Raw genomic sequence first — 14848 nt, 5'->3', positions numbered from 1 at the left:
TGATGGGTGTTCAGCCTCTCCTGTAGTGCTGCAGACTGTCATCTAGTTTTCCTGTTGTCTTCTCTTTTGGCTGTGAAGTGGAAAGACGTATGTAATGCCGAGTATTTCACCTGTCATATTGTTCTATTTTTGTAGAGAGAGACTGTGCCCTCTACTCGCCTGGGGACCCTCCCAACATCTTTCAGTGTTCGTACACTCCCAGCACAAGCTATAGAGTATAGTTTTGCTTTCATCCAAGTGTCACAAGATGTGAGTATAGTGTCCAGTAATTAGCTTCTCTACACTAATGCATTGTCTATTTCAGTCATTAATGTCTTTTACTTGACCTTTACAGGAAGACGCTCGTGCTGATGTCGTGGATAGCGTGGTGCGTGATATTCAGAACACTCAGTGCCTGTTGAATGTGGAGCATGCAGGTGCTGGCTGTCCACATGTCACCTTGCAGTTTGCAGACTCCAAGGAGGATGTGGGCCTTGGATTGGTAAAAGAGGGTCTGGTCATGGTGGAAGTGCGCAAAGAGAAACAGTTTCAGAAAGTGGTGAGTAAATCTTAGCTGCTTCTAGTATAATATTGTATTAGCACACGTTTTATCAGAAATTTGGTAACTGGGGAAATTTACTTGCTCTTAAAAAGGCGTGGCTAGCTACTGAATGGTATGAACGCACCTTTCAATAGCTCAGACAATAGCAACTAAATCAATGCTAATCCAGCCGCCGACTCACCTCTTACAAGCCATCTGATAGCTCCTACGGCTCCTGAACCTCCTTTCCCCTGCCGTCTGGCATCTTTTGGAACCCCCGTAGTGCTCTCTGCCTGCCGCAGGTTCTGAAGCCTAGCTGTGGCCCTGAGAACACTGTCGCCTGCAAGAACTGTGACAACTGCCGAATTGGGCCGCCCACCTGCTGCTGGGTACTACTGGTAATCCAGCTGCAGCGGCCTGCCTTCGCTGCACCTGTACGCTGCCCGATACACTGGAAGACATCAGGACTGGCCAGGAACTGCATGTCCAATCCCACCGTTTTCCCCCTCTTGCATTTCTTCTAAAATAAGAGGCAAGCTAGTCCCTTGATCAAGTAAGTTCCATAGAAGGGGAGGCACTAGTCCCTTGATCACCTAGCTTGGTAAACTGCTCTTTTTGGTTTCCTCTATCTTATGTCTTTCTAGTGCACTAGGACAGGACTGAGAAACTTTCATTACATAATGGTTGTGATTTTGTCTTATAATGTTAAAGGGTTTAATTCTCCACCCGAGAAGCGAAAGTTTTTCATACACTGGATATTATTTGACTTCAAGGGACCCACTTTTCTACCTCCTCCGCCTCTAGATATCTCCATTCCCAATACTCGTGGGTTTACTCATCAGTAGGTTCTAAAAGCACAAAGGCATTTCTATTCTCACAACTCACTTCCCCTGAGGGGTCAAATCTCTCAGATTGCCTCCCATAAAAAGAGGGAAAAATCACAGGACCAGCTCGCTTTGGAAAGACTTCTAATCCTATTAGAGATGGCTAACCAACAGCAACCTAGTATATCATTAACTAAAGACATTAGAGATACAAAGTTGCAACTTAACCTCTTATACACTTCTCTGGCTTAGAAAGCCCTTAATTGGACTCGATCTACTTATTTTAAGCTAGCCAATAAACCCAATTAAATTCCTGGCTGCAATACTTAGGCCACTCTCATACATGCGCTTCTTACAGCAATTACCGCAGTGTTTTGAACGACGCGATACAAAGTTTCCATTGATTTCAATGGGGCCTTAAAGACATGCGCTCGAATGCGGAGCTTTCTAATGCTGCAATTTTCAAGTGCTGTCTGCTCTATTTTGCCGCGTTTTCGCGCTTTTTTTAATGCCCCTCATCACCCATCACAATGATGAATGCGTTAAAAAAAAACACTGTAGGTAACATTGCAACATTTGGCCAACGCTATGTGTGAGAGTGGCCTTATGAGAAAAGAGAGAATTAATACAGTGTACTCCATTAGATCTGGAAGGGTGACCTGTACCTTAGGTAAAGTAAGGTAAAGTCCCCTGGTGCAAGCACCGAGTCTTGATTGATTCCTAGGGTGACGTCACATCCTAACGTTTTCTTGGCAGACATTTTTTTGTGCTGTGTGGTTTGCCATTGCCTTCCCCAGTGATCTTTTACCCCCCCCAGAAAGCTGGGTACTCATTTTACTGATCTGGGAAAGATGGAAGGCTGAGTCAACTTTAAGCCGGCTACCTGAACCAAGTAGGGATTGTACCCACAACCTTCAGGTCGTGAGTGAGAGCTTAAAACTGCATTTCTGCAGCCTTAATACTCTGTGCCACACAGAGCTCTTGACCCGGATAAAATTGCCCTAATATTTTGAGGGTTTTTTTTATAGCTACTTTATGATGCTTTTTTTTATAGCTCCCTACATAAATACACACCCCGAAATTCCTTCCCCTTATCGAGAATCTCTGAAGAATATTTCCCTCCTGAAACTTACCATGCTCCAAAATCTACAATTAAACCAACCCATCACTGAGGAGGAAGTTAAGGAGTATCAAGGATCTTAAGCTAAGCAAAGCTCCTGGCCCAGATCACCCGATAGCTCTTTATTATAAAAAAAATACCACTTCCCTTTCCCGCCCTTTAATATATTTCTATAATGATATATTGTCTGGAAAAGCTATACCCGAGGAATTCTTAAGTGCCCAAATAAGTCATTCCAATACTAAACAAGGATCTTACTTTCCCAAAAATTACTGCCAATTTTGTCACTGAACCTAGACTACCAAATCCTTGCAAGTATACTAGCCACCTATTTGAATTGTTTTCTTCCCTGTCTTGTACATAAGAGACCAAATGGGGTTTCTCCCGTCTCGACAGGCAACATGAGAAAAATCCTCAACCTCATCCATATCTCACACTCACAGAAGATCCCACTGACAGTCCTAGCTCTAGATATCAAAAAGGCATTCAATAGCCTCTCTTGAGACTATCGCTTTGCGGTCTTGTGAAGGGTAGGTATCCAAGGGGCTTTTGTTACAGCCCTTCAATCCCTATGTTCTACTCCCTATGCACAACTTAAACTGCCTTGCTCTAGTTCTAGTTCAATATCTATATGGAGGGACACAAGACAGGGATGCACTGGCAATAGAACCCTTGGCCTGCACTATTAGAAATAATCCAGACATTACAAGTGGGCAGTAGGAATATAAAATTGGTCTCTTTGCAGATTACCGATTTCTCACCCTTTCTAGACCTCTCACCTTCTCCCAAATCTAACAGCAGTATATGACTCTTTTGCAGATGTGTCCAGATTGTTAGACAATATGAACAAAACAGAAGTCCTTTTACATAATATCACCTCACATACGCAGAAACTAATAGAGCTTAATTTTGGGTTTGAAGCTCCCCCACACTACATTACATATTTCGGTATCAAGCTCATTCCTTCCTTAGATTCATTATATAAATGGAATTACCCTACGCTATTTAGTTCTCTCAAATCCGAAATGGAGAGATGGGATCAGCCCACTCTTTCTTGGATAGGACGCATAAACTCAGTCAAAATGTGTTTTACTATGCCTTCTTTGCCTTTTTAGATGCCCCCCTATTAATGTCTCTCTTACTAACTTGAAAGATATGCAGCAGTCAATTTTTTGTTTTATTTACAAAATAAAATGATGTATTATCACAGACGGGTTGGAGGTCTTTTAGTTCCCAATTTGTGAAAGTATTTTTTAGCATCCCAGATGTCACAAATTTCCCATATCTCCGCAGGACTGAAGGCCCCCTTATGGGTGAAACTTGAAGCTTCTGTTTTAGCCCCAATTGAGCTCAATTCTATTTTGGGGGACAAAAATATAAACCCCACAATTATATAGCATCTTTCACCTGTGACCTATCATCTTTTCCTAAATTGGAGAAGAATATTTAAGTATTCATTGATGTCAGCTCTTTCCCCTTTGCTACCTATTATCCCCAACCAAGCCTTTACTGTAAGTACCCATAGTGATAGGTTCCTTTGGTGGCGAGACAAAGGTTTGACATTATTGCACCATTTTATGCAACTATATAAGCTCCTCACGCCCTAGCAATTTATAGAAAAATACTCTGTCAGCATGAATCAGCCCCCATCGGGAGATAAGCTCCCATTTATGCAACGCTGAGAACTAGATCTAAATATATCTCTCCCTTTACCTCGGTGGCAGCACTGCTGTATTTTTATATCAAAACTCAGCCATCAGGTTACTTCAGCTGAATCATCATTTAAGATATTACACAGAACTTATCTAGTTCTTCCGACAATCCATAAATTCTCCCCAAATACTTCACCAAAGTGTTTTAAAGCAATGATTTTCAACTCCAGTCCTCAGGGACCGCCAACAGGTCATGTTTTCAGAATTTCCTCAGCATTGCACAGGTGATGTAATTATAGTTGGTGCCTCAAACATTGCCACAGGTGTTCATACTATAGGATATCCTGAAAACATTAGCTGTTGGGGTCCCTGAGGACTGGAGTTGAGAAACACTGTTTTGGAGGTTGTAATTCACTGGGTTCGACGATATATATTTGGTGAACGTGCCCATTGGTGAGTTTTTTCTGGAGGTAAGTTGCTAGTTTTATATCTAGAGTTTGTATCTAGCGATGATTTATTTGCTCTTTCCCTGTCGGCCTGTCTCTTGGCTGATAAACCCCTTGGGTTCAATAATCAGCAGCATAAACTTTCACAGTACATTTGTATGGCATCTAAAATTTATGTTGGCTCTCAGTGGCTTTCAACCACTCTTATAATTGGCCCAGTTCATGCTACGGTCTCAAGGATGGTGCAGTACTGGTGTATCTTGATGCCACCGGAAGCTAGGGGTTTGACAGGGGTTGCATGGAGAAATGCCCCTATCACACTCCTTGCTCCTGATTGGCAGAATTGCAGATGGAAGGGGGATGCCTGCTGCAGCCCCACTGATAGCAGCAGCGTGTCTATAGCTTTTTACCTGGCTTGAGGGTCCCCCTTCCATCAGCGCAACCGCTACCCCGCGCACTTCTGGCACCTGCTGTGCCACCTGTATGCTCCGTTCCGGCCGCACGCCGTGACACTTCTGTTGGCCATTGTCTGTGTTGCTGCTGCTCCCTCATGTTCGGCAGTCTGTGCTGCATGACCAGGACGCAACGTCAGTAGGAGCCACCATCTCTTGACGCCCGTGCTGCTGCTGATAGGAAGGCACTTGAATAGGTCCTGCGCTCCAAGGATGCAATTCAATAGGGCCCCCGCCCGTGCCGGTCCCAGGACGCAACTGCAATAGGGGTCACTGTCAGTGCCACTGCCGATGTTCGGTCTCTCCTCCTGGACCACAACGGCACTTGAATAGGCGCTTACACTTTCGCTGTTCCCGCTGTGCTCCCCGACCATGGCAAGAGTTGTGGGATTAAACACTCCCCCAGTCAATCAGAAGCTGGGGGCATTAACAACTGTCAATGCTGGTGTATTATGTCACCACCCCTAACTTCTGGTGGTGACATAATACACCAGTACCAGGTGGTGCTGCATGAGAGAGGATAAAATACAGTTATTTCCTAAATCTTGGCAACTGAGGTTTACTTTCTTGGACATACCCAATTTCCCTCAATTGCTTGCTACATGAGTGGATTAATAGCATATTTTGGCTTAATTTTCTTTTGTTTTTAAAGTTCTATAAGGTTCTCTTCATATCTGCATTGAAGGCTCTTTTTAGAGCTTCTGGTGCAGATCCAGCATAAAATGCCAGACAAAATAATGCAGCATGCTTACTTTTACTTATTTTTCTATCTCTCTCAAGTAAGGCTGCATTCACATTTCATTTCTGCTACATTTTCAACATATATGCATGACTTATTATTATTATTTACTTTTAAAGCATGGCGCTGCACATTTGAAAAGGGGTTTACCGTGCATAACAAGGAAAAAGCAAGAACAGTAAACATACCTAAATGGGTGACAAACTAACACAGAGGGAGAAAAAAACCTACCCTCAAGGGCATCAAACTGCAGTGGAATAGAGACAGGAAGGCAGTAGGTGAGGGTAGAAGCTGCTCACATGGTAGTGAGGTAGCAGTAGGCATTATTCTAGGCTGCAGACTTATCTAAAGAGGTGGGCTTTTGGGTTGTTTTTAATGGTTTAAAAAAAATGGAAGAGTTTGATCGTTTGGAGTAGTCAGTTCCAGAGTATAGGAGATTCTGAGGAGAAATGTTAGCTGGGTTGTTTGATGAGTAAAAAAGTGAAGATCAGCAAATGTGCGTTGGAAGGTATTGGTAGATTGGGTCAGAGATGTTTGGAGGGGACAGGTTGTGGTCTACTTTTTATGCTATTGGTAATATTTTGAACAGAGTTCGCTGGGCAGTGGGTACCAGTAAAGGAATTGACAGAGGGAAGAGGCAAAGGAGTAACTAGAGGAGAGCTGGATTAGATGGGCAGCAGAGTTAAAGGCTTGATTTGGAGGGTCGCAAAAGTGTTGGATGGGAGGACACAGAGAAGGGTTTGGAGTAGTCTAGGTGAATGATAATGAAAGCATGATGATGAGGAGGAAAGGACCGAATTTGAGAGACTTTTTTAGTGTTGAATGTTGCAGTCCACATGATGATTGTAAGGATGTCATTTGCAAGATGTGTAGGAGCCACGTAGGGAAGTGGATGTTAAAGCTCGTGGCAGGGCCTTGCATAGGCCATGTAGTTAGGGACGTTAAAGCTCATTGCAGAAGCTTGCAGAGGTCATATAGTCATGGTCGTTAAAGTTTGTGGCAGGGCCTGGAGGTCGGCAGATGATGGCCACTTGGAGTGTACGAGGAGAGTAGATATGGACAGAGTGCACTTCAAAGTTAAGAAGGGTTGAGATGGTATTAGGTTGAAGGTGCAGTTATTTGACAAGGCCGACTTCTCCAGCATGCTCTTTCTGGGTCAGGGAACGTGAGTAAGTTGTAGGCCGCTATAAGACAATGCAGCTAGGAAGGCTATGTCAGAGGCGATCAGCTATGTTTCAGTTACGCCCAGGAAGTATAGGTTGACAGAAATTAAAAAGCTTGTGGATGTAGGAAAGTTTATTCCAGACAGAATGTGAGTACCATAATACTTCAGAGAAATGGACTGGGGAGCAGGGATCAAGTAAATTGGGTTTGAGATTTAAAGTGTTACTAAAGTTTGGGTTAATTAGTTGCTGATGATAGGGAGATATAATGGTGAGAATGTGCTGAGGGGCCCAGGATTAGGATCTATATTACCAGCAATAAGGAGAAGCAGATAGAAGGACCGTAGCTATGGGGAAAATAGAATGAGATGGTTGTGTGTGTTTGGTGAAGAAGGTTCTATTGTTAAGAAAGAAATCTGTGAAGGTGGTCAGATGAGTGGCTAAATGGCAGAGTTGACATAGTATAACCCCAATACCTGGCAAAGTACTAAGCATTTAATGGCTAGGGGAGCAATGACTGTGATGCAAGAAACAACCGTTTGAATTACTGACTTGATTTAAAAGAATTGTAATGGTTCAATGTGTAAAGGATGTTGTTGGATTTTTACTTTCAGTTCCTTTACGGCTGAGTTCTGCTATAATGCTTGATATTGTATTTAAGAAGTTGCACTTGGGTCTTTTCTGAGCATCATCCCTATCAAGATGTACCCTCTAAACTGTCCCATAGGGGCCAATCAGTCAGCCAGATGCCAAAAGAACTCTTTTGGTCACTGGGCAGCTGGTATACATCAGTTTACTGCTAAAAAAGAGACAATGAAATAGAACGGTAAACTACATTATTCCATAAAACGTTCTCCAGTAAAAAACCATTATGTTAAATGTACACATTTTTCTCTACAATTAGACTCTATGGTTGACTGTATGGCATCTGTTGGAGACATCCCTCCAATTTATACATCCCGGCATATACATTAAGCAGAGGCAATTAACGCAGTGTGAAAATAGCCTAATCCAGAATATTTTTTTTTATAATTTGGCACATTTTAAGACTCATTCATGTCGAGTTACAGAAACTATACATTTATTATTGTGGTGTTTTGTTTTTTGTTTTTTTTTTCTTGACAGCTCCCAAACTTTAATCTACTTTTCTCCTTCTGTCTTTGCTGTTGACTGTCGTTCCCTTTTTGTTCTCTGGATATGTTTACTCTTCCCTCATCAATCTGTAAAAACTTACACTGGTAAAAGAATTTTAATATGGATGAAATATATGCTGTGGTAGAAGAAAAGCACGGGCAGTGTACATCACGGAGACTTATTGGCAGGATGCCCAGCATTTTGCGGACAATGGACCCATACTACCGATTTTATAGTTATTTCTAATCAATATATGGGAGAATGCATCCATTTTAGAAGTTTTTGTTAAAAAGTGAAGGGTTTTTGAAGCTTGGTGCTCTGCGGTGTACAGTTTTACCAGCATCTGAATACAATTTACAGGAACAATGTGCTTCAGCGTATGTTATTGCCATCTGTATGACCCTAGGATACTTATACCCTCAACATGAAGTGACAACTGAACATTTTGTAAGATGCTTGTGTTGTGTTAGAAGAAATCCTACCATATTGTTTACATAACTGATCCAGAAAACGCAGCATATAGCAAGACGAGGCATACAAGGCAGAAGCTCTTGAGCTTAGTGATGTACTCTGGGGAGGTGTTAGAGAGTAGAACAATGTGTCTGTATCATCTACATATGGTAATGAGTCTGTCCACAACAACATCAAAGCAATTTTTCATTATCATTAAGGATCCTATTAAATTGGTATCAGCATTATCGCTAAATGCATTCTCCACATTAGATATTGGCAATGCTTCATAGTGTTGTGAACTGTTTCTGCAGGCTACTACTCGTGTAACCATAATGTAACATCGCACTTGAGAAACTGATCATGCGGCCACTTCAGAACAGAAAAACTGAAATTGACAAAGTGGAGATGACCCTCCCTTCCCCCTACACAACTCGATAGCTCATTAACAGACTTATTTACAGGAGGAATTTTAATTGATATTCAGGAGAAGTTATTGACCACTGCAAGCCCCAGTGCCCAACTAATGTAAATCAATACACTGAGAATTCATAGTGTTCAGGAACTGGGTGCAGCTCCTTGGAATCGCACAGACATGATGAAGTGCCATGAGGCAGACAAGTGGCTGTTCTCATTCCAAGAACATTGCCGCATATAGAATATGTATTTTGTTCGGTCTGGAGAAAAATAAAAGCACAACACCAAATGATTCTAAACGATAATGCTTATTGTATTAAGTATTACCATAAAATATAGTCAGATAAAGCATTAGAGAACAGACGTATAAGGCCAAGACTACACAGCCACATGGCAGAAAGCATTGCCCTGGTGCCCACACAATAAAATAAACTCATAGAAGATGTCTGAATTATACAGACACATTTTATCCTCCCTTCATATGCTGATCTCAATAATATAGAATACAAATACTGATCCTAAAGTGCTATAAATTATATACAATGTCAAATACGTGTATTAAAGCGGCCCTCTTTTTCAGGACAAGATTCACTCCTGGGATAGGAGAGCGTAGAGGGTATATTACCTGCAATTGTTATTCTCATGCCCCTCTGATCCACCCGTTTCAGCCCCTGTTTTTGGCCATCCAAGATGACTGAAGCAATTTTCTACCTACCTAATGTACAGTATGCACTGTTCTCTGACTGGCCGGTGCTGATCACATGAGCAGCTCTGGCCAGTCATAGAGCAGGTATGGTGCATTAGTAGTCTAGCACTACCAATGTACTGTGGGGATTAAGTAGTCTGAAGATTGTATTGGCCATCTTCAATGGCTAAAATAGGACCCAGAATCCGCGGATCAGAGGGACAAACAAAAGAATTTTAAAAAACTGCAGGACAGCACTCCAAAGAAACCTACCAGTGGAAGGGTATAAACTTCAGTATTAATAAACTCACTTAGCGTGGTGGTATTGCCCTGGTCAGAAGGCAGACCACCACACCTATAAGCCTCGTCAGTCTTTAGCTAAGTCTATTTAATGAACTACGCCACAAGAGAAATCCCCGTCCAGTTCTGGACATCCACTTGGAGGCTGCAGTTGATGAACCCAACGACACCTGGACCCATTTACCAGAATGCAGGAATTTATCAAAGGCAAAAGAAAACCGAGCTTGGGTATATCCTCAAATAATACAATATGACATAATACCTCAAAGGAAGAATGTAACTTGCTACTGGGGAAGAGTGGTGGAACAAAGTTTCCCCACTACAAATTGACTCTATAGCAAATCACTGCCAAGACTTATCCAAAAACAGAGCAAATTGCCAACAATAGCAGTGAAGCAGTTATTGCCAAGGTAAAGCGAGTACATACATCAGGTCCAAAACGCTGCAACGCGTTTCTGAGGTGAACTAACAGAGACAAGCACCTCCTTTTGGACGCAGCTCAGATCAGAGGAATGGCAGAACAACTACAGGTAATATATCCTCTCCAGTCCGGGGACAGACTTCTGTCCAATAACCGGAGAGTTGCTTTCACCATTGTTTAGCCTAGTGACCAATGTTACACACATTCTCTAAAAATGAACCTGAACTTCATGGCAAAAAAAACTATTTAAAGTTTGTTGATTTTCCGCCCCCTTTAATGTACGACTGTGATCTTTTAAGAGCTTTTATGTGGAATTTCCATTGGAACATTTTACAGTGGCTCATTTTTTGTCTTTTCCTGCCCACATCAGGAAATGTGAACTGTGCGACAGCAATAAACAATGACTTGCCAAAGCACCAAAAAAACCGAGCGGTAGCTAAAGAAATGTTTTGATTGATTAAGGCCAAGTTTTAATTCTACATGTTGTTGCAGGTCATAACCTTAATGTATACCTGTCACTAGAACAGGTCACTTTAATTTAAAGGGAAAATTAAAACTAATGGCTGCTAATTTTGCCCAGTAAATGACCGCCCTGGCTTCTAATTGTGGAGGACAAAGGAACTTGTCTCCTTCATTTCTGTTGTGCTAAATGGTGAATTGGCATCTCTTAAGAGGCTTATGGAGGAGGGATGGGGGCTGATTTAATAGTCTGCTTTAAATAAAATAGTATATTTTCTTAGTATTTGAGTGCTTTGTATGGCAGCTCTCCTGAATTATATTTATTTGGGTTAATATCTGCAACTTGTTTTATAGTGCTAAAGCAATATGGCCACATCTACTAAAGGACTATTCTGAGTTATTGATTTTATATAGTATAAAATCAATATACTCATCGTGGAGCCACATCTGACAGGTGACTTCAAACGGCAGGCCTGGTGACGTCCCATAAACCCGCCACGCGGGCTTCTAATATACAAGACCTGAGGCAGGTTTATGGGATGTCGCGGATGATGTCCCTTTTGGCCTCCTGTTGGCTGCAGCAGTCACATGGGTAATCAAGCCACACGACTTTTTCAGCCTGGAGTAAGCAAAGAGTGGAGCAGCATACAGCAGAAGATGAATATTCATGTGTTTTTATATGATTTTAGACATTTTACGACTCCTCTAAATGTGACACTGTATGCCAACAAGCGAACCAGCTTATGGCAAAATTTTCGTCGTAAACTAAGCCAACTAATAAATGTTATAAAGTTAGACTAATAAAAGAGGGAGCGGAGCATGTGCTTGAGAGTTTCAGAGTCTATAAACCAATATTTTGGTTTAGGAATGTTATTTTATTTTCTGCTCCCTTTATTCTATATATGGGAGTGAGTCTGCTAATTTCTTGATGAGTCTGAGAGGGAGCAGTCAGACTACAAAACGTTACACCTTCCCAGGAGGACATGCAAATACATGGAATAAATGTAGGGGGAAAAGTGTTTGCAAGCACAATCCCTTTTCTTAAAGACGTATTTCTGAGCTGGACTCATCTGTTTTTATTAAGAATAAAGCCAGCATACAATATACCACTCCTCTGTAAAGAGAACACACCAATGCTGGCTGTGTATCCCCCAGCTAAAATACTGAAGAAGAGGCACAACAGCCCCGAAACGCATCTATTGTATGCTCGATTTACTCTTAATAAAAACAGAGGAGTCGAGCTTGGAAATACGTCCCGTGTCCCTTTTAAAAATAGGGATTGGACCTACAACCACTTTTTTACTGCATTTAGTCTATGAATGTTAGACTTAAACAGTCTAAAGATATACCATAATTCTCATTCAGCAGAGCCACTGTGATAAATCTGGCACATTTAAAGACAGTCAGACAGTGCAATCTTAGACTAGACAATTAGACAGTATTACTAAATCTGCCCCAAAGGCAGAGGTGTACACTTATTAATTGGTGCAACTTTTGCCTGTCGTTATGACAGCTTCTGGTATAAATTATAGTAAATCTGACAGGCTGTTGGGGGCCATGCTTATCCTGCTGAGCCCCTCTCACTTTTTGTCTTTTAAGTGATGTGTAGCATAGAATGTGAATAGAAAAGTTGGAAAAAAGGCATGTGCCAAAATTTGTGACCCCTTTTTTTACGCTGGAAAACCCTGGCACAAGTGCCTTCGTAATTTCCCCCTACATTTTTAGTGAAGCTTACATCTGTAGGCAAAAATATTCTCCTTTCTCCTCCAGTTTACCTGGCATATTAGTGTGTTCTAATTAATTATTTATTTCACTCACTTATATAGTGCATACATATTCTGCAGCACTGTACATCATGATATTCGGTTCTGATTCCACGGTGGCTCAGAATGTCAGTTCCCCTATTAGCATTTTTTTGGAGAGTGGAGGAAACAGGAGTACCCGGAGTAAACCCACACAACATGGAGCGAACATACAAACATTGTCCTTAGTTGGCTTTAAACCCAAGACCGCAGCACTACTGAGTGACCATGCGCCTAATGAGCATATTTCTGTCCTTCATAGTCAGCCCTGCCTCAGACCATTCCCTCACCGTCCTCGTGGGTTATGCTGATGTTGAAGAGAGCGGCAATGATAGAAATTGCTATGCTGGCCAGTTCTCAGGTCTCTTCCCTTTTCAGCAAGCACATGTTCTTCATTCTACAATGAATACTTGTACAATATTCCAATATACTTTCTATATCAATTCCTCATTATTTTCAGCATTTCTGTTTGTGGTCATTTAATAGGAACCTTCGTTGCTTACTTCAAGTGGATGAAAATCTGTCCTGGCCCTGTGATGGCCACACAGGTGCACGACTAGTTACAATATACCATTCTGCTATCCCTACCGTAACTGTGATCAGCCTTGTAAATGTATCCTAAGTGCATACAAATAAGAGATCCATTCATAGCAGCTTGGCTTCCTCCTACCCCGTAAAGTAGCCATCAATGGCTCTGGTCGAGTCCGATAGCCGTTCACTGCGGCCACTTCTAGTGACCTTTCTAATTCTGATAAGAGCGGTGCCCAAAATGTGGCTTCATGGTTAACTCTGTTTTCTGTCATTGCTTTTATTACTATGGCTTACTGCTTGACTGAGGAATTCATTTCATTTCGGAAGCAAGGGTTAATAGCTTAGCTTTTCAGATCATGTTCTGTACTTGGCTTTCTTTGTTGGCAAAACCAAATTGTCTCCTGCAAGCTTCTGTAATCAGTAGCTTTGTTGGGCTCGGTTACAGCTCTGCAATCAGGGGATATGTTGGCTTATACGTTCCACTGAGTCTCACAAGCTCATGCCTGACACAATAACCTCTTCTCAATAGATGTTCAGATTCCCAGTATCACAGCAGATTGCTGTCACACTCCACAAGGAGTTGCACTTACTGTATGTGATGCACAGAGAACGCACCAGTATACTATTGCTAAGTCTTATGCCTTGTGATTGTGTTCTTGCTTGTAAAATATGGAGCATCTGAATCTTCCTTTTCTCTTACCTGCAGATTGCAGAGTACTTGAATGCTCAGGAATCTGCTAAGTCTGCAAGGGTAAGTAACTGTTTTATACTTCTTTTAATAGTTGTGGGAAAGCTGAAGTACAGCTCGGGGTTAAATCGCCCATTTTTTAGGGATCGTTATTATATAAATAGTATTTTATAAAGACAGTTTGACTGGGCATTATTCCAGGGAACTCTAGTTTTAGTGCAACCTGTGTCCTATCTGCTTTTCTAGATCCAAACCATATTTTACTATGTTTATTATGTTTTTTTGTATAGTTGAACCTGTGGCGTTATGGAGACTTCCGGGCCGATGATGCGGATGAGTTCGGTTACAGACGCTAGAAGGATGCCATTCCAAAGATGACAGAGACCCTTCCCTCTTCCTGGCTTTCCATCTCTTGCTCCCTGATGAGAGCAGATGAACACCTGATACACTGGAAGGGGATTGTAGGGTTTTTCCTGGACAAGTATTTGCATTAATTAAAACCTTCCCAAATATCTGTGCACATGGTTCATATAACATCTGATGATTTTTATTTTATGTGTTTTGGTTATTATTTTCTTTTTTTATTATGGAAAATGAATTACGTGGGCTGATAATAGTTTTGTATTTTTTCTCGTAACTCAGTCCTACGTCCGGAAATCATGTTCTGCAAATTAAATGATGAAGTTTTCTCTGTCCAGTCCTTTATAGCCCTTAAACATGTAATTGTTCTTTCCCATATCCAGTGTCCAGGGTCATATGTTTTGTCTTGTGTATTTAATGGCTCAATAAAGTACAGCGTTCTAAGTAGGTTGTGGTGGTGTGATGTCTTGCAATCTACATTTTCACAATGCAGAGGTCTGTCTGATGATTGTATAACTGTCTGATCCAAATTAAACAGCAGCTTCACGACATTCCATTACACGATAGATATAGAATATAACTAAGCAAGTAAACACTTGTTCCAGATTTTTCTGGATAATGCGGCAGCAAACTGGATTCTCTATAAACGGGCAGTGACATTTTTAATCATTTTTTTTTTTTTTTG

General features: G+C 41.5%; 1 protein-coding gene across 1 annotated transcript in view; it reads left to right on the top strand.

Moving 5' to 3' along the window:
- The window catches only part of SND1 (staphylococcal nuclease and tudor domain containing 1), a 572988-nt gene extending 558378 nt beyond the window's left edge, over positions 1 to 14610 (top strand). The window contains exons 21-24 of the mRNA XM_066592191.1: positions 136 to 249; positions 335 to 538; positions 13822 to 13866; positions 14094 to 14610. Coding sequence (XP_066448288.1) covers positions 136 to 249; positions 335 to 538; positions 13822 to 13866; positions 14094 to 14159 — 429 coding nt within the window. The 3' untranslated portion in view covers positions 14160 to 14610. The remainder of the gene's footprint in view (positions 1 to 135; positions 250 to 334; positions 539 to 13821; positions 13867 to 14093) is intronic.
- Positions 14611 to 14848: the final 238 nt, after the last annotated feature.

Source organism: Eleutherodactylus coqui, chromosome 2, assembly GCF_035609145.1.
Source record: "Eleutherodactylus coqui strain aEleCoq1 chromosome 2, aEleCoq1.hap1, whole genome shotgun sequence".
NCBI lineage: Eukaryota > Metazoa > Chordata > Amphibia > Anura > Eleutherodactylidae > Eleutherodactylus > Eleutherodactylus coqui.
Note: the sequence above shows the minus strand (reverse complement) of the source record. Positions and strands in the feature narration are given on the sequence as shown.